Source organism: Oryctolagus cuniculus, chromosome 9 (genome assembly GCF_964237555.1).
Source record: "Oryctolagus cuniculus chromosome 9, mOryCun1.1, whole genome shotgun sequence".
NCBI lineage: Eukaryota > Metazoa > Chordata > Mammalia > Lagomorpha > Leporidae > Oryctolagus > Oryctolagus cuniculus.
The window spans coordinates 82,134,124-82,154,843 of record NC_091440.1 but is presented as its reverse complement, the minus strand read 5'-3'; the positions used below and the strand labels follow the sequence as shown (position 1 = coordinate 82,154,843).

The window sequence follows — 20,720 nt, the reverse complement described above, 5'->3', positions numbered from 1 at the left end:
TAAACCCGCTGCAATGCAATGTCGGCCCCTGCATTTAAATTATCATGTTTGCATCCTACGATTGCTTTAACTTAGTACCCATTTTATATTTATTCTCAGAAGACTGAATCATCAAAATTTAGATAATATTATTGTCATTTCCGTTACTTGAACGATTGGATAGGTGGTTTAATTTTTCCATAAAGGTTATTGATAAAGTCATTGAGAATCCGTTACCTATTGAAACAGCCATATCTGATTTTTTTTTTTAATTTTCACAACCTTTTGACCTACATTTAAATTTTGTCTTTTAATTCTAGGGGTGAGAGAAAGCCCAAAATAGATCTTTTCAGGACCTGTGTTGCTGCTATTCCTCGACTGCTCCCTGATGGGATGTCAAAACTTGAACTTATTGACTTGCTGGCTAGGTAGGTGGAAACTGTAGTGATCATTACTCGGTAAGAATTGACTTTAATCTTTTGTCGTGATTCCTTTAAAAACAGAATGATTATAATTGACAAGTATTTACTGGATGTATTATACTAGGTACTGTGTATGGGCAGGAATACAGAAACTTGTAAAAACATTTATCTTACGTTCCAGGGGCTTAACATCCAATGTAGAGCAAATTCATAAGCACACGAGGTCACGAATGACCCAAGATCTGAAGTTGTGCCAATTAGTGGCACAAAAAGGTTGAACCATGAGTTTGATGGGTGGAAGGATGACTGTGGCCTGAGGAGGTCTTGCAGAAGGTGGGACTTGACCTCCCGTTTTGGTCCACATTTCCTTACTGCAGAGAATACCCGAGGCAACTAGCGTTGTAAAGAGAGCAGGTTTATTTAGTTCAGAGTTGTGTGGGTTCAAGTTCAAGACTGGGTAGCTGCGTTGGCTGAGCATCTAGTGAGGGTGGAGGCTTTTGTGGAGGAAGAATCACAGGGTGTGCCAGGAAGCAGAGTTAGAGCCTGGACCCACCCAGGCTTGATAACCAACGCTCTCGAAAGAACTACCCAGAACCTCCCAGTAAGCCTGCCTCCTTCCTGAACACCACGGGCTTAACTTTCCACCCTGCCAGTATTGTCGACTTACGACTTTGGGGTTTAAGTGTCTGCATGTTCAAACCATAACACTGCCCTTTGAAGGGAAGGTAGATTTCAGAGAGATAAAGGAAGTGGCTTTAGCAAAGTGACTGGTTCAGAGAAGAGTTTAGAAATGCAAAAATGAAATAAGACTAGAGAAAGTGAGTTTTCAGTGAATTTTAAGTAATAGCAGAACAATTTGGCTTGATGAAGTTTTGACTGTAATAACATGAGAAAATGCCATTTAAGGCTGCTTAATCTGATAATGGTGGATAAAGGGAGCCCTGAGTATTAATATTGACCAAATGAAAGCTGCATTGTGTGTGGCCTAGTTTATCCATTTTCTCCATCTGAGAGCACACTTCCCATCCAGACCACGTAAATAACACAACCTCCATCCCGTGTTTCTGCACGTCACACAGTGGCCTCCTGCGGCTTCTGAGCGCCTCCCTGGAGCTCACACTGCTGGCTGTTGTGGTCGTGGTGCTGTCTTCCGTGGACAGTTTGGGTTCCTCTGCTGATCACTGCTTGCTATCAAGTAACAGCTTTGGTAGCCTGTTGTCAATCCTCATTCCTCTTCATCCCACAAGTGATCACAGCCACTCCCACTCTCCACTAGCGAAAGGATGATTTACAGAAGACCTTTACCCCCAAACTGAATATATGTCAAGCCCCATTGCTCTCTGGCCACAACCCTTCTAACCCGTCCAGCTGGTGCTTGTCACCTATGTTCCCCATGACGTGGTTTTTACTATCATTAAGCTGTGGGTCTTTCTTCTTGCTTCCAATCCATGGCCAGAACATACTTTAAAGAAGACTAAAAGGTTAAAAAACAAATGACATGTTAGGTCCTCTTGAGTCCCAGTCACTGGAAGGTGACCAAAGAGTACATTGGATGCATGGATGTGGGGAAGAGGGAAACCGAGGAGTTTCCAGTCTCAGGGAAGGAAAAGAACCAAGAGGAGCAAAGGGTGGGTCTCCAGGGAACAAAGGACATGACGCCATGAGGGGTGTGGGGAGAAGAGCAGAGAGACGAAGATCCTGCACAGGTCGTCCACACTAACAGGCTCACAGGATGGGGGCAGAGACTGAGAATGAAGAAGGCTCTGAGTCAGGTGCCAAGAAGACTTGGAAAGCGTCAGCCACAGACGACAGCGGGGAGGGTGACATGACGAGACATGCAGGGACGGTAGATTGCCGTGTGGCCTGGAGGGGTCAGTGGACTGAGACCCCTCTGCATGACCCGTCAGCCCACCAGAGAACGGGGGACTAGCCTCTGAGAGGTGGAGGAAGCACCCACCAACACCCTCTCACTCCCTGGGTGATCTGGCAAATCATCAGCCTGTCTTTGCCCTTGGGAGAACCGAGACAAAGCCGAATATCTCACACGACTGCTGATAGGGCTGGATGACGTGAGTCTACGTGCTCTTGGTTAATCGTGGGAAAAGTCAGTTACCACGGCACTGACATGGAAGGAGGGTTCACTTTCCTCAGTGCAGGTGTCATCGGGTGCCTAGGCACAGGAAGGCCTTTGAAGCACTAAGTTAGGTAAATGGCGTGCAGCTTTCTAATGAATCCCTAATACCACTTTGTGGGAAATCCACACGGGAGACTCTTACCTCTGGAAGCGCCTTGACAGCCTCAAGCAGGGATGCGGGAAGGTGCAGCTACGGTGCAGGGGTGTGGGGAGGGAGTTCCGCCAGGCCTGGTGGAATGTCCATGCTATTTATAGCACGTCCTGTTTATTATTGTATACATTCTTTCGAAGCCTGAAGGTGAATGCTGGCTTTTTATGAGAGGAAAGAATAAATAAATATCCTTGAGAATTCAAGAAAATGAGTGGACTGTATGGGTAACCCATTAAGAGGCCTTTTTCCTGAGTTTCCAAAGAAACCAGAGGCTGTTCTGCTGCGGGGGTGGAGGGATGGAGGGGGAGGGGAGGGGGACCAGAGCCTGCAGCCAGCCTGTGCACTGGCTCCCGCTAGCCTGTAAGAAATGGGCTCCGTCAGATCTCCTCAGGAGGTTCAGAAGACAAAAGTGAAGGAATTCACCAGCAATAAATGTGGGCCTTGGGGGCCACGCAGGTGTCATTTGCACCCCTAAGGTCCAGTTGCACTTGGATAAAGCTGCCTGAGATAACATGTGGTCCAGTCCGAGAAGGATGAGACCTTTGGTTTCAGACCCTTTGTGCTCGTATCCATGGTGCATTTTGGCTTGAAAGCTTGGCTTTCTTCGTAATTGGCCAGAAAAAGACTAATGCTGACGTGGGCTCGCCGGTCCTCTGGGCTCAGTTCCCTGTAAGAGCTTTCTAGAAGTGTCCCCTGTGATCGCTCCCTTCCTAGCTTTTCCAGTAATAGCTAAATACCCCAGGCCCTCCCAGCTCAGGCTGGCTTTGGTGTGGCAGGCAGGACAGCGGCCTGTGGGCCGAGCAGGCCACCCTCCCTCCCCGGGCTGCTGAGTTGCTGTCTGTCCCCGTATTGCTCAGCCAGCTCGTAATGACTGAGTGTGAGGAACCTTCCCATGTGTTAAAAAAAAACAAACCCTGAGGGGACTTCCATCCCACCCCAGCAGAGCCCGTGCCGCTCTGTTGTCTGGGTGCTGCAGGAGTTCTCTAAGAGGAACGGGCGCCCGCTTCTCTCCCAGGCAGTCGCCATCTTCTCTCCAGCTCTTCTCCCAGATGTTTCCTGCTCCAGCTCTGATCCCTGGAAGGGCCTTTTCCCCAAGAACACACAGGCTCCTACTCTTGCTCACTTCCTGGGGCCCCGTATGTGCACCAAGCGTTCACTCATCAGTATTGTCCCTCCACTTTCAAAACACCGAGTTAATGTGACAGCCACCTCATAGTATTGAGAACTAAACACATGCAGACACCCTGGAGGGTGCCTCATTCCCAGAAAGTGCTCAGTAAATGTTAGTTACTACTTTGGGCATCTTCACATTTGCATAACAGACCGCGCTGTACCATGCAGATCATATACATTGTTATTAGGTGAGCCGGTTACGTAGTCATCCCTCTTCTCAAACAAGGAGATTGAACCTCAGAGGGTAAATAAGGCTTGATATCCAAATTTACAGAATTTTCCTGAAACCAAATCTCATTGGTTTTTTTTGCAAGATTAATAGATACCTTTCTATGCAATATTTCCTATCACTTGTGGACATTTCTAAGATGATACATTTGTAGTGCCTTGATTTTCTGCAGTATTCTGCAAAAACAGTTAACATTTATTCTGCTTCTCTCTACAACATATTCTGTGTTGGAGGAAGTGGCTAGTTGTGCTAAGCCGCCGAGAGAGGACTAGTCTCAATTGTGCCTGTGTGTGTGTTGCCTCAGTAGTTTCACTTAATCATTTCTTTTAACTGTGTGCAGCTCAATGTGCTATTCACAAATTGGGGTCTGTTCTTTAATCCCCACCCTCAGAAGAAGTTGCTGCCACCTCTGGTGAACCAGTACAAGGGAACAGCACCCCCGTCTGTAAGCCGCTCCTGTGGGAAACCCTCATCTCCTGGGCTTCTCTTCCAAACCCTTTCTTTCTTTGCTGCCTTCAGGGACATTATGAGGCTGCAGGTTCTGTGCCTTCCTAATAACCTCTTGTTCTCCTGGCCGTCGTTTAGAGGAGCATGTTTCTCCTAGTTGATCTTTTTTTCTGGCTATGGTTTGTAAACTTGAACTCGCCCCCTCTGCATTCATGCTTCTCCGTACAACAGGATTATGAAAAGCGACTAGCTGATTCCCTTAGAATCTGAAGCTCACCTTTATGTAAGTGTTTTCCATTAAAAAATGATTTGCTCGCACTGACCAAAAAGGTGGCTTTGCCCAGGTTCTATTTTTTCCTCCATTTTACAACATGTCCTTTACTTACTCAGTAACAACCTTGTACGTGCACCACGTGCCCTTGGGATCCCAGCCCTGGCTTGCTCTAGATCAGCAGGACCGTGTGCAGTGGCGCACGTGGCCATGCAGAAGGCAGCTGCCCGTTAGCTTGAGAGCAGAGCAGTGAGGATCATGCCAGGCTTGCTGAGTGCTCCTGATGCCAGCTGCCTGGGAGGGACAGCTGCAGTTGATGTTGGCAATGCTGGATTCGTCTGGTATGTTTTACTGCTGTGTCCTTGTAGAAGCCCGGTTAGCCCCCTCAGTGGTTTTATTTACATGGAATCATGCACCCGAGACCCTGTCTTAGGTCCTGAGAACCAGACCCTGAGTCCCCCGAGCTAGTAAGACCGCTATGCTGGTTGTTTTCTCCTAAAGCCTCGGTGCTCTTGTATTTGTTGCCACCAAACTCTCTGAGAGCCACTTCTGTTAGCATCGCACCTGTTTATTTTGCCTGGGCTTTCTTTTCTGACCCAGTTTCTCCGTGGGATGGCCCAAGTGGGAGTTGGGGAACTGGCCTCTCCTTACCTCTGTCCTTGCCAGTTGTGCAAATGGGCCAGTGAGAGGTGGGGTAGCCCCAGACCGCTGGGCTGCAGGGCCTGAGTACCCAGAGCAGCCAGCTGTCTTTCCCATTTAATTCTAGTTTGTTTAGTTAGCTATCTTTTTTCCTGTTTTGTGTTTTATGATATTAGATCTCAAGATGATCTCTGATTACTAATAGAAGGAAGAATGAGAAAGATCTGGGTGGAGGACATAACTGGCAGGTGACTGTTCACAGGCTTCAAGGACAAACATGGAGCTGCTCCCCCACCACAGCCTTGTTTTCTCAGCTTCCTCCCCTTCCTCTCACCTACTGCTGCACAGACTCGTCTTGACGGCTTATGGTCCCTCAATCTCAATTCCCTGACCATCTGGGCCTTGTTCTTCTACAAACATCCCACTTGTGTGATCAGCTGGGCCTTGGATCTCTGAAGTCCCTTCCCCTTCTGTGGTCCTGAGTCTTCCTCCTCCAGGAACCCCTTCATGCCCCTCACTGCTCCTGCACAGGAACACTACCATGCTGGGGGGCGTGGCCACCTAGAACAGCAAGGACCACATAGCCCTGGGGCTCTCCGAGGCCTTATGGTGATCCTGCCTTGTGGCTTTGAAATCAAAACAGATCTGGATTGCAAATTGTGCATGTGAGCAAAGTTACAAGAAGAGTGCAATTAACCTCATGAAGAAAGCTCGAAAGTGGTGGTCCTTACATAAAGGCCCCATCTAAATAGGCGATAGCATGGCTTTTATTCCTGGCACAGGCCTAGTTTCATGACTGTATTGCCTTCAGAGTTGGTCACTTAAACAGCAGAATCTGTCTGACTAATTGTGGGGACTTGAAGTCCAAGATCAAGGTGTAGGTAGGGTTGCTTGCTTCTGAGAACCTGAGTGAGAATCTGTTCCTGACCTCTCCCCTAGCATCTGGTGCTTGCTGGCAGTCTTTTTTTTTTTTTTTTTTTTAAGATTTATTTATTTTGTAGGAAAGGCAGAGTGACAGAATGAGAGTGACAGGGAGAGAGATCTTCTATCCACCTGTTCATTCCCCAAATGCCTGCAACAGCAAAGGCTAAGACAGCCCAAAGCCAACAGCCAGAATCTCCATCTGAGTCTCTGATGTAGATGGCAGGAACCCAGACTTGGGTCATCATCCGCTGCCTCCCAGGAGCCTTAGCAGGAAACTGGATCAGAGGCGCTGAGCAGTCAGGACTGGAACTGGCGCTGCAATGTGAGATGCAGGCGTTCCAGGCAGCAGCCTGACCTGCAGCACCGCAGCAGCCTGCTGGCGCTCCTTGCACTCCTTGGCTTGGAGCAGCATCGCCCCAGTCTCGCCTTGTCTTCCCACGGCGTTATTTGCATATGTGTCTCCCGAGGTTCCCTTCTTTTGAAGGTGCTGGTGGTAGCATGTCCGGGGGTCCTCCCTCCTGTATAACCTCGTTCCAGAGCAGCTGGTTACACCTGCAATGACCCAGGTTCCAAATAGGACAAATGTGGGGAGACAACTTAACATGTAGCAGTAACCAACATCATTCCAAGCCTGAAAATTACACCACTTCCTGCCCTAAAATGGGAGTTTCTTGCCGGTGGGAGCTTGTTTTCTCAACAGTATAAATGTAAATAGGAATAGTAAATTTCAGATGGGGAAATGGCTTCAGATGCTTTTTATAAGCCAGTGTTTTCAACTTATGGACGACAAGGATGACTCAAGGCTGCTTGGGAAAGGGTCCCTTTCCCAAATGAGTAGGCTTCAGGCCTTTGAGCAGAACAGCTCGGATTGTATGTGTTGTATATTGGAGTTTTTATTAGTCATGTCAAAGCAGGGTGGCCTGACCCCACCCTGGTTGTTTCGAGCATTTGGGGAATGAACCAGGGGGTGGGAGCTCGCTCTCTCTCTCTCTCTCTCCCTCCCCATCTCTCTATCTTTCAAACAAATAAATAATTTTTTAATAAAACAAAACAGAAATTATCATTTGGTACAGCAGTTAAGCTGTCACTTGACATACCTGCATCCCATATTGGACTGCCTGGGTTCAAGTCCCAGCTACTCCACTGCTGATATAGCTTCCTGTTTCTGAACATTCTGGAAGGCAGCAGGTGGTGGCAAAGTACCTGGGTGACTGTCACCCACCTGTGGAACTCACAGTGCATTCAGGGTTCCTAGCTTCAGCAGAGCCCAGCCCTGGCTACTATGGATAGTTGGGGGTGAACCAGCAAATCAATGCTTTCTCTCCCTCTGCCCCTCAGTGTATGTATGTGTCTTTCTGATTTTCAAATAAAATGAAAATAAATTTTAGAACAATTTTTAATTAAAACAATACATTCTCACAGAAACAACCAGAATGTTTGGCCAGATATCTGGACACTGGCCTAGCCAAGTTGACATATGAAATTAACCATTACAGAGATCTGTATAAAATCTTGTTGAAAAAATAGATCTGCTGGAAATTGAAATATAAAGAAAGTTTGAGAACTTGTATTTAGACAATCTGTAATTACAACTCCAAGTTAAAGTCCTCTGCGTTTTCTTTCAGGAAACCTGAACTGTTTAAGAACTATAGATTCAATTGTGTAAGACTTCCCTGGAGAATGAGCTTAGCTCTTCCTCCTTAGCATCTCTGTAGGACACCATGCACTTCGAGACAAGGAATATATCCCCTGGCTCAGGATGAGTCGGCCCACTGAAGAGCTTTACATCTGCTTTATACAATTTGAATATCCCCTATCTGAAATGTCTGGGAACAGAAGTGTTTCAAATTTTGGATAATTGTGCATTTTGGAATATTTGCATATATATGAAATGAGATGCCTTGGGGGTTGGGACCCAAAACTAAATAAAAAACTGATTTTCATATGTACCTTATAATACGCCTAGCTTGAAAGTAACTTTATACAATATTTTTAGTGCACCTGCATTTTGACTGCAACTCATTACATAAGATCAGGAGTGGAATTTTCCACTCATGGTGTCATGACCAACTCAAATGTAAGTTCTGGAGCACTTCCAATGTTGAATTCTCAGATGAGGGCTACCCAAACTGTGTTGTTAGATTTGGACCAATTAGGGTTACTTTATGCTTTAGAGGATAAGAAACAACTCTTCTCATTTTGTCAAATTTTTGAAATACTTCATTCAATAGTGCATAAGTTGTACAGTTTACACGAGACTTTAATTCAAAATAAGGATTTTGGATTAAGGGACCTTAGCTCTCTCCCCCAATTCCTTAGCCATTTTGTGCAGGATACTATCTGCCCTGTTGTGGTGGTTCCAAATGGCTCTGTCACGGAACACCTCCGGGCCACTGAGTCCTAGAAACTCTACCTTCTCAATGGCTTTGATCTTCATCTCTGCCTTCCTTTGTCTTTTCTGGGGTTCAGGCCCTCGCCACCTACTTCCTGGGTCTTGGCAGTGACCTGATAGCTGGTCCCTACCCTCAGCCTTGTTCCTTCTCCAAAGTGTCATCCCTGTTCCTGCCTGACTCTTTTTGCAATTGAGTTCAATCCCATTTCTTCCTCCGTACTATTCCATATAAAGCTCATTTTCTTTTGATAATAATAGCTAACATCTACTGAGTGCTTACCGCACACTCAGTGTGTTGCTAAGAAATGTATGTGGGTCATCTCTAAACCTCACAGCAGGGTTATCAGATACAGTCACAGCAGGTAGCCCCCTTTGACAAATGAGGGAGCTGAAGCTTAGAAAGACTGATTAGTGCAAGGTCACATGACCAAGTAGCTAATGACTGAGGCAACACACTGACCCAGTATTCCAATTCTAGATCACACACCATCAACCCCCTCTACCAGGCCCCTGGGTAGCCTGTAGACCCTCCCATAAACTGTCCCTCTTCCCCTTCCAGCACTCTCACAACTTGCTCTTGCACATGGCACACCCCAGACACCAGTGCTGTATCCTGGGGTAGGGTCTGCCTGAATCTCGGGAGGCTTTCAAAAATATTTGTTTATTAAATCAATCAATCAATCAATCAAAGCATTTTGTTCGCTACAATGCTTGAGACCCATGTTAGGATTTAATAGTTTTATAGTGCTGGGAGTCTCTCAGCCTTGGCACCATCAGCATTTTAGACCAGATAAGTCTTTGTCATAGGAGGCTGTCCTGTGCACTGCAGTGTGTTTAACAGCCTCCTTGTCCTCTGTGCAATAGAGAGATGCCAGTAGCATACCACACACTGTACAACCAAAAATGTCACCAAACATTGTCAGATATCCCCCAAGGAACGAACCTGATTGAGGACCACCAGCCTACCTCTGGTTGTTCATTCTTGTTGAATTTCTGGATAAAATTCCTGTGCCTTCTCTGGTAGTCAAGTTTGTCATGCTTACAAATAGAAGTTAGTAATTACTTGTTCTGTAGTGCATTACTAAGAACTATTCATATGTTACTAAATGCAATGTGCTATCATGGATTGAATTCTGAAACAGAAACAGAAATTAATGGAAAACTGATGAGATATGAATAAATATATAGTTTGGTGACTAGAATGGCACCAGTGTTAATTTCTTAGTGTTGATGCCTGTGCTGTTATATAAGATGTTAACATTAGCAGGCTGAGGCTGGGTGAATGCTATAGAAACTATTTTATCTTTGCAATTCTTCAGTAAATCTAAACAGTTTCTTAAAGTCTTCATTTAAGTCATTTACTAATCAAAAATTAAGAGAGATTCATTTTTAAAAGATGAATTTACTTATTTGCAAGAATTAGATCTTAAATGCTGGTTTATTCCCAAAATGGCAGCAATGGCCAGGCTGAAGCCAGGTGCCTGGAACTCCCGCTGGGTCTCCCACATGGTTGGTTGACAGAAGTAGGAGCATCTGGGGCCTTGTCCTCTGCCTTCCTAGGCACATTAGCAGGGAACTGGGAAAAATCCATTTTTGAGACACAAGTAGAAGCCAAGACCTATATGTTGGTATTTCAAAAAGTTCATGAAAAAAGTGAAATTCATGGTGCTCCTAAAGTTTTATTTATGAGATGTGTGACGTTTATATACCTTAAATAAATGGTTTCTGGGGGGAAAAAGATGTTTATTTTGGTGCAAGGAAAAATATGAAATCCTTGTGTAGTTTTTTCAAAATATGCACTTACCATGAGTTATTTGAAGCCCTCTCCTATCTTCCTTCTTAGATACAGGAGAAAAAAATGAATGAAGTAAATGGCTTTATTGTCTTTTGTTTATTTTACAGGCTCTCCATTCATATGGATGACGAACTGCGACATATTGCGCAGAATTCTCTTCAGGGTTTACTGGTCGACTTCTCAGACTGGAGAGAAGATGTACTGTTTGGCTTTACCAACTTCCTGCTCCGAGAGGTCAGCGACATGCATCACACCCTCCTAGACTCGTCCCTGAAGTTACTGCTGCAGCTCCTCACCCAATGGAAACTGGTCATACAAACTCAAGGGAAGGTCTACGAACAAGCCAACAAAATCCGAAATGCAGAGGTAATTTTCACACTCTCCCTACCCATTGGTATTCCTTTATGTCCTACCTTTGGGAATGAGCAGCCCTTGGAGTTTATTGGGGAACTTCCTCTGGTCACGGCCGTTGTTGGTTCTTCTGCCATCATAAATGGTGGTGACGGAATAACTCAGTGATACACCAACAAGCTTAGGCTTGGTAATACTGATAAGGCCACTTAAAGACAAGGAATTGTTTTTTGCATAATTACAAATTTATTTTTAAGATAAAATGGCTATAGACCAGGAAGTCAGAGCCAGATGCGGAGACCGATACAGAATATGGATATATAAAAGCTAGCTGTTCTCCAGCTACTGTTTTCCTGGTCAGCAGCATATTGGCTGCTTTGTCCAATATCCACAAGAAGAAAATGCAGTCTTGCAGTTTCTTGTTCCTTTCATGCCTTAGGCCTGAATGCTAAAAATAATGGCAAAATCTTGGAGAGCAGGTTGAGAGAGGAGTGCTATGAGGGGAGAGCTGGGGTCCTGGACGCCGAGTGGTGACTTGGCAGTGGTGATGAACAGATGGGGACAAGTGGTCTGGCCGGAAGGGAGCGTGACAGAGGGCCCGAGGACTGTGACGCCTCAGGGCAGCACAGGGATCGGTGAGGACCCCAGATGGGCCGGCTTCAGAGAGAGGCTGTCAAGTTCCCTCTCCTTCCTCGTGTTCTACAAATGCCAAGAGATGCTAGGCAGAAAAACAAGGATTGCACATGCTCGTAAAAGGGGAACGGAAAGAAAGGGGAGATCTGCCCCCTCGGTGTCTGCTTCCTCTTGCTTTAGATCTATTTGGCTATAGTTTGGGAATCTTCAGGACCCGTCTGGTAAATGTGCAAAACCTAGATTAGAACCTACCAGGCAGACAAGGAAGCCAGCCTGACCAGAAAGTGAATGTTTGAGAGTTCAAGTAGAGTATCCAGAAGTCTACAGGAACTTTAAGTGAAAACAAATCAGTCCGTTTTGTATGTGCAGTATAATCCCAAATTACATGGACAGAAGCAGTTGTGATTTTTTTACTGTTAACAGCCTTTGAAAAGTTCTTTCTCAGCAGAGGTAACAGATGGTCGATGGTATTCCAAAGCCACAGTTGATCTGAAAAAAAAAAAAGGGGGGGGGAGCTAGGATATTTCATGAATAATAATGAATTCACCATCACGTCTGCTTCTAAGCCATTGAAACTTAAGTTTTACGTGATGAAGTATAACAAAAGATCTGCCTATCAGAATGTTTTCTTCTTCCATTGTTATTTGCTGAACGTGGGATGTTGTTCTTGTTGCCTGGCAGCTAATCCCCAATGGCTCCAGCCACAGAACTCAGTCGGAGCGAGGCCCTCACTGCAGCGTCCTCCACGCCGTGGAAGGGTTTGCCCTGGTTTTGCTCTGCAGCTTCCAGGTGGCCACGCGCAAACTGTCTGTCTTAATACTCAAGGAGATTCGAGCTTTGTTTGTTGCCCTGGGTCAGCCTGAGGTATGGGTTCTTCTGAATTTTCCAATTCTTTGTCTTTAAACTGTTTTGAAATGTAGCTCTAAAACTATAAATAATGCATTATTATTTCCCGTGCTTACATGTCATACATGATATTGAAACATAATGTTTGATTCATTCTTAGGTTTTCATTATTTTCTTTAAGATTTATGTGTTTATTTGAAAGGCAGAGTATCAGAGAGAGAGAGAGAGATCTTCCAATCACTTGTTCACTCCCTAAATGGCCACAACTGCCAGAGCTGGGCCAGGCCAAAGCCAGAAGTCTAGAACTGCATCTGGGTCTTCCACATGGGTACAGGGGCCAAGCACTTGGGCCGTCCTCCACTGCTTTCCCAGGCCATAGCAGAGAGCTGGATCAGAAGTGGAGCAGCCGAGACTCAGACCCACACTTCTATGGGATACTGTTGTTGCATCTGTAGGCTTGTTGCACCACAATGCTGGCCCCTGTTCTTGAGTTTTTAATTATGTAGTAGCATTCTTGATCTACTAAAGATAAATCCTATGCCAAGAGCAACAGAAAATACCATTCCTGGTTAGTTTAGGTTCTGGATCATTATCTTCATAGTTCTTAGCATATACCTAAGAAAGAACATATATCAGAGAATAAACTTGGAAAAATAATGCATCCATGGAAAATAATCAGAGTAGCAGTTGGCTAACGAGAAGTTGTTTTATCTCAGTGACGGGAGAAAAATGGCTTTACAAGGACATGTCCTCTTAAGCTGAGAGAAGGAAGCCGGTTATTAAGCATGAACAAGCCTGGCTAAACTCCCGCGCTCAGTCAAGTGGTGCACGCCTGGTTCAGGTGTTCTGAGTCAGCCAGCTGGCATGGGTGGGCTAACTCTATACACGAGCTGATGAAAGACAGGCCAGTGTTTTACATCGTGTAGTTCTGCAGAAGAATGGCACTTTCTGTTTTTTGTGTTTTAAATTACTAATCTTGGTTTTACCATCCTCAGGATTGTCCTCAGTATAAAAAATATTTCTAAGCCTGTCATAGTCGTTTCTATTCATGGTGCTGCAGATAGCTCTGTTGTATTTCAGGGCTGTGTCTCTGACTCCTGGTAAATGTGTCTCTGACATGCTACATGTTGGAAACTTCCATTCCATTTCTAATTACGATAGTAATGATAGTAACAATTACCTGTGTGTGTCAGACACTGTGCTAACTGCTGCATGCCTATACCTCCTTTAACCTTCACCGTAACATGAAAATCAGTTGTTATTATCCCAATGCACAGATGCTGAGACAGGTTTAGAAAAGCTAAATGCTTTACCGAAAATCAACAGTGAAGACATGATAGATGCCTCTAAAGACCCATGTTCTTTAAAAAAAAAATTTATTTTATTTGAAAGGCAGAGTTAGAGAGAGAGAGGGAGAGACAAAGAGAGAGAGAGAGCACTTCCACCCACTGGTTCACTCCCCAGATGGCTGTAATGGCCAAGGCTGGGCCAGGCCGAAACCAGTAGCCAGAAGTATCTTCCAGGTCTCCTACCTGGGTCCAGGGACCCAACCACTTGGGCCATCTTCTGCTGCCCTGCCAGGCCATCAGTAGCAAGCTGGATTGGAAGTGAAGCCTTCAGGAATCAAACCAGCACCCATATGGGATGCTGGTATTGCAGTCAGTGTCTTAATCCGCTATGCCACAGCGCCAGCCCGAGACCCATGTTCTTAACTGCTGTTCACCAGACTATGTCAAGCATGTCGCTCATGCGTTCCTTTCTTTGCCCAACCAACTTTTATAAACAACCCTCATTCATACCTGAATACAGACATTCCAAGGTTTTCCTATAAGGCTTCTGAGTAAATAATTTTATATTGACAAGTTTATCTATAATAAAGGACAGCAAATGTAAACATAGCCGTATATCAAAAGTAAATTTCAAAATGTTTGCAGAAAATGGAATTAAAAAATAAGTTTAAGGACGGGCGTTTGGTGCTCCAGTTAAGACACCACTTGAGATGCCTTCATCTCATATTGACGTGCCTGGGTTCGAGTCCTGGCTCTGCTTCTGACTCTAGCTTCCTGCTAACACACACCTAGGGAGGCAGCAGTGATGGCTCAAGTACTTGGGATCCCTGTCATCCACATGGGAGGCCCAAGATGAGTGCCCGGCTCCTGGCTTCAGCCTGGCTCAGCCCTGGCTGCCAGGCATTTGGGGAGTAAACTAGCAGATGTGTGATCTCCCTCTGGCTCTCTGTCCCCGTCTTTCTCTCTGCCTTTCAAATAAATAGGTTTTAACTTCTCTTAAAAGACGTTTATTCTGATATAAATGAATTTGAAATTCCTGTAGCTTTTTGTAATATACATTTTTTTCATGAACTTTTGGACAACGCTCATGCCTGGATTTCAAAAACAGTGTGTGCATCAAAGTAAACTTACCTTTTTATTCTATTTTCTACAAGCATTTTGAAGCTCCCTCATTCGTGTAATCATTCCTATAGGAGAACTTGCAGGAAGATATTCTCTCTTGTGCCCTTTCCAATTTGTTTCTTTTATCAAACAGCTGCGCACTGTGTAGATACCACAAAGCATGTGACTGCTGTCTCTGGGCCAGTCTCTTTGAGACTAAACTTTGATCCAAGTCAACAATCTCTCCGTTATTTTAACAGACCACCGACATTTATTGGTCCGACAAAGCATGTTTTCATTCCTTAAGATTAATGACAACATGAACACTTCAGTGGATAATGTTTGATAGTGGTGTTTAGATTTTCATGTGCATATGAGCCTTTGAACTTCTGGAATATGTCTTTTCAGTACAGTGTGAAATTGGAGCCATAATTATCTTCCCCTGAAAGTTGAAAGAGTAACCTCAGAAGCACAGGGAGTTTGATCCGCTGTTTTCACCTTCTTGGCACTCACTTTTCTGTGAGAAAGCCCTTATCACTGAGCTGCACGCTGTTCTGCTTCGTGGTCACCACGAAGGCAGTGGGGTGGGTGGGAAGGATTCGTTTTCCCATGGAGAGTAATCGCCTGCCCTTTGTACAGGATGACGACAGGCCTATGATTGATGTCATGGATCAACTAAGCTCTTCCATTCTCGAAAGCTTTATTCACGTAGCAGTTTCGGATTCAGTAAGTACACATTGGACCCTGATTGCTAACAGTGCTTATGTATAAGCTCTTGACCTGTCTGCAAAAGAGATTCAAAGAAACTTTAAATGGGAGGATGTGGGTTTTATGCCAGATGAGTAAACCAGCACAGATATACTCAAGAAAACAAGTGTTAGCTCCAGAGACCTTTAGATAAATTTCAGACACAATTTGAGCCTTCAGAATATAGACAACATGTTTTTTTCAAACTGAAATTTTGAGAATTGCTCAAGATGCTTAAAAATTGATTTGCCTTCTTTGGTGTATTTAACACTTCACATGTACTTAAAACTAAAGACACTTCGTATTGTACCTAATAGGTGACTTCTGTTTATGTGGTGCTTTGCAATTTACAAGGCGCTTTTGAATTGATCTCATCTGACCCTTAAGTGAGCGGAGGGGTCCCCAAGGCAGTCCCCAGTTCACAGAAGTAAAGTGTTAGTGCCCAGACTTGACCTTCTTCGGGTTGTGAATCTCATTTCCTGAATAGGTGGAAGGGCATTGCAACTGATTTCACTTATCTGACTTTTTACAAATGAAAGTACAGTAACAGAGCCTGGCTTCATTTCAAGTGAAGAGAGGCAGGGCAGACCGGAGACTCCTTGCAGAATCCACGCTGCTAATACCTGATGCAGAGGCTTGTCAAACACAAGGGGCTTTCAAAAGTCCAGGAAAAGATGTACTATGAGAAGAACAATGCATGGATTTCAAACAGCATATGAACCAAAATGAATTTTGAATTCTATTTTTCCGTGAACGTCTTGAAGTGCCCTCCTAATTTAAATGAACATGAAACCTGACAACATGTGTGAGCTTTTCTTGACCTTTTCTACCTGAAATTGAACACAGATTCCTATTATAGTGGCCTTGTTCTTCCTTATAGCCGTCATCACAACAACAGTTGCCTACACTATTCACCAGGCACAACAGACCTTAAGAGAGTGAATAGCTTGGAAAACGGTCCACCTTTATTTGTTTTATATGCATATCATACTGTCCTTCAGACACTAGTAGATGCTGTTCCTGTGACTTCTTTCTGTGTTTAGCAGGATCAAAATCTTAAGCCAGAGGTAACTAGGTCAGCAATATTGTCATTAGGAAGATGCACAAAAAGGGGAGCGGAGGAACGAGGGAAACAGGGCCTGCCTTGTGCCAGGTGTGTTTACATCTGTAATCTCCTATGATTTACTGAAAGATTAGGTGAGAGCACCATTATAATTCCCAAGCCATAAATTAAGTAGAGACCGCAGAGTGCAGCATTTTCCCAGGACACAGGCTTTGGACAGAGCTTGTGTTGGAATCTCACGACTGTGCTGATGCTCACTGCCCGCTGCCCACGGAAGCCACTATTGTAACACTCTTCCCCGTGGGAACTCATTGACCCAGCAGATAAAAGGGTCACATTAAATGCCCAACAAACTTTAAAGGCCATTTCCGCCCCTGATACAATAGCGGGACCATTTGAAAATTAGTATATCCTAAACTTTACTATCTAGACTTAAAAGAGAATGAAATATAAAAGCTTATCTATATCCTACCTATCTATACAACAAAAGCACATAGATACAGATATTTATCTGTCAAGAGGTTTTGAACAATATTTTTTGAAATATATATATTTTGGCCTGACTGCATAGAGCAAATATAAGTAGGCATCTTATTTAAGAAATCATCAGTTGCATTTCTAAAAGGCATTGTGTTCAGCCATCTCTAAATGAAGGGGAAGCTTTCTCAATCTGAGTAAAGATAGAGAAAATCACAAGTAAAAGTTTATGTTAATTACAAGGATTAAAATACACCCATGAATTTCAGAGATGAGTAACTTCCCAGAATTTTTTAATGATAAAGCCATGAATACCTTTAAATGAACTCATTTCAGGTATTTTTTTCAACAAACATGTGCTGAGCCACTTCTGTGCACTAAAGCACAGCACTGTGTGACATTAAAACTGTCACCATATGACCGCAGCCCTTAGACTTTGCACTCGCACTGCTTACCATCTAGCAGAAGAAACTGACGACTATGCAGCAGGGCTCATATGGCAGGTGCAGGAGAGGTGGTTCAGGTGCCGAGCCAGCCCTTCGCAGAGGTGGCCGGGAGAAACCCTGTAGAAGAAGGGGCCCCTCCCTGAGCCCTGATGAGGACAGGTGACTTCAGGTGAGTTTTCATTCACTGTCTCCCTCCTGCTCCTGCAGGCAACCTTGCCCTTGACCCACAACGTGGATCTGCAGTGGTTGGTGGAATGGAACGCGGTCCTGGTCAATAGCCACTACGATGTCAAGAGCCCGTCCCACGTCTGGATTTTTGCACAGTCTGTCAAAGACCCATGGGTGCTCTGCCTCTTCAGCTTCCTGCGGCAGGAGAACCTGCCCAAGCATTGCCCCACGGCCCTCAGCTACGCGTGGCCTTACGCCTTCACTCGGCTCCAGTCGGTGATGCCACTAGTGGACCCCAAGTAAGGGATCACTGTGCCCTCCTCTGTTTTGCTTGTTTTATGGTTTGCCCTCTTAAGTTTTCATTCTGTCTAAATGATTGGGATGCTATAATCATCCCCAGTTTCTGAACTTCCCACTATAGCATTCTTAACATTGAATAGAAGAACCACAAGTTTTTGTCCAGAGCTAGAGTTTTCTTTTTTTGTCTTAATAATCAATGTGATTATCTAAGTATGGACTCTCCTTGAACTCTTCATGGTTAAAGGAATCTTAAAGCTCACCAGTCCCCTACTCAGCCGCCCTTGCAGTGCAGATGGCCCCTAGACAATGCCTTTGATGGACAGTTGTCTCCACTTGAGCACCTCCTGTGATCTTCATTTAATAAGTGATATTGCAAACCTAGAACTTCATTTCACCCTTGTTTTTCACTCCCTGCTTTCTAGTAGCCCCATTAACGCCAAGAAAACCAGCACTGCCAGCAGCGGAGACAACTATGTTACCCTGTGGAGAAATTACCTGATTCTGTGTTTTGGAGTTGCAAAACCTAGCATCATGAGCCCAGGACACTTAAGGGCTTCCACTCCGGAAATAATGGCAACCACCCCTGATGGTACAGTGAGCTACGATAACAAGGTGACATGACATGCTTCCGAAGAATTCTTCTGTAAGGTTTTTTTTTAGCTTGTTTGTCTAGAGTTCCCAGTGCAACGTTGCACTGTGCCTGCCATCTGGAGTATTGTGGGATCAGATTTTCATCCTACACATTCCTAAATTCCATCGGGTGTTTATGTGAATAATTTATGACTCGTCCCCAACAAGTGGGAACCGAAGAGAAAATGAAGTTGAGAAACTTGCTTAAGACCGAGTGACTTGTGTTTACCAGTTCACTGAGTTGCATTCGTGTCTGACATGTCATTTCTCTCACTCCTCACCAAGAATTCCACCTGTAAACCATGCGCTGGTTATTTTGTTAAAGGTGATTTTGTAAACTGAGCTGGTTTTTCTACAAAAGGGAGAGGACTACTATAAAACATTTTTTCTTTAGAATTTGTGTCCCAGATGAGAAATACATTTGTTGTATTGCATTTATGAGGTTTTTTTTTTTCTTCTTTTTTTTTTTCCTGAAATGATGGCAGTGCCTTGGGATGTGGTTCAGTACTTTGGAACTGTCGTATAGAATCCTTGTGTGACTAAGAGAACCGCCAGTTACCCTGTTACCTCTTTTTCACTTTTCATCTACTCATTTCAGGCCATAGGCACCCCATCGGTGGGAGTTCTCCTAAAGCAGCTGGTGCCTTTGATGAGACTAGAGAGCATTGAGATCACAGAGTCCTTAGTCTTAGGATTTGGAAGAACAAATTGCCTTGTTTTCAGGTACAGTAGTCTGCATGAGTGTTCTAAATTCATGCATGTGCCGCTGTCGTGGTTCGTTTTTGTGACTCCGGTTGAGTTTGCGTGTTGGTGTTTGCCGGGACGGTTGATATGCACTGTGTGGTTCCCTTTGTCTTCTTTGGTTGACGTACGTGTATCAGCCATTCCTTGCAACCACCTCACATTTTGCTTTCAGTCATTGCAACTTGAATTCTGCCTCCTAGATTTTATTTAACCTGTGGGCTTTGTTTAGGATTGCTATAAGTGAAGATAATTTTGTGTCAGTCCCCAGTTAGGCTACTCAGAAGCTATGATATCTAAATAATAACCACATCTAAAAAAAATAATAGTAACCTTCTCTGCTCCTCAGGCATTTACACAACACTCTCAAGGTGTAAGCACCCTTTGCAGTATATTCTGAAAATTATGTTGTTTTCGGTATAGTCAATTATTCCTGTAAGGCACTTTCTCTTCTTTAATAGGAGGAGACTTCCAAAGGTTTGTGAAATATGGGATAAGTTAGGGGCTGGAGCTGTGGAGTAGCAGGTAAAGCTGCTGCCTGCAGTGCCAGCCTCCCATATGGGCACCCATTCGAGACCCGTCTGCTCCACTTCCGATCCAGTTCACTGCTATGGCTTGGGAAAGCAGTAGAAGATGGCCCAAGTGCTTGGGCCCCTGCACCCACATGGGAGACCCAGAAGAAGCTCCTGGCTCATGGCTTTGGAATGGTGCAGCTCCAGCCTTTGCGGCCAATTAGGGGGTGAACCATCTGATGGAAGACCAGTCTCTCTCTCTCTCCTCTCTCTCTCTCTCTCTTTCTCCTTCTCTCTCTCCTTCTCTCTGTGTGCAACTCTGACTTTCAAATAGATAAATGAATCTTTAAAAATAAAAAGATAAGTTTGTTTTCATGCAAACATTTTTTAAATCCATGCATAGTTTTATTTATGATATCCACTTTCATGAACTTTTGGAAGACCTCTTCTATGTGAATTTCAAACATTTTTGCACCAAAATAAAATTCTTTTAATTCCATTTTCTAGCAAACCTTCTGAAGTCCCCTCATACAGCCAGCATACCTGGATTTCTGGGTCTTACATCTGCACAATAAATCCATCTATAGCAATATCAAAGCTTTTTTTAAAAAAGATTTATTTATTTTTTGAAAGACAGAGTTACAAAGATGCATAGGTGGATAGAGATAGAAAGAGAGAGAGAGAGAGAAAGAGAGAGGTCTTCCATCTGCTGGTTCCACTCCATAAATAGTCGCAACAGCCAGTGCTGTGCCAATCCGGAGCCAGGAGCCAGGAGCTTCTTCCGGGTCTCCCACACAGGTGCAGCGGCCCAAGCACCTGGACCACCTTCCACTGCTTTCCCAGGCCAGAGCAGAGAGCTG

General features: G+C 44.5%; 1 protein-coding gene across 7 annotated transcripts in view; it reads left to right on the top strand.

The window, feature by feature from the left end:
• Nucleotides 1–20,720, top strand: part of FRY (FRY microtubule binding protein) — a 492,126-nt gene that overhangs the window by 346,711 nt on the left and 124,695 nt on the right. For all 7 annotated transcript variants that reach the window (XM_008273531.4, XM_070049049.1, XM_070049050.1 and 4 more), the window contains 7 exons: nt 300–407; nt 10,664–10,922; nt 12,222–12,404; nt 15,416–15,502; nt 17,717–17,976; nt 18,400–18,589; nt 19,206–19,330. In XM_008273531.4, coding sequence (XP_008271753.3) covers nt 300–407; nt 10,664–10,922; nt 12,222–12,404; nt 15,416–15,502; nt 17,717–17,976; nt 18,400–18,589; nt 19,206–19,330 — 1,212 coding nt within the window. The remainder of the gene's footprint in view (nt 1–299; nt 408–10,663; nt 10,923–12,221; nt 12,405–15,415; nt 15,503–17,716; nt 17,977–18,399; nt 18,590–19,205; nt 19,331–20,720) is intronic.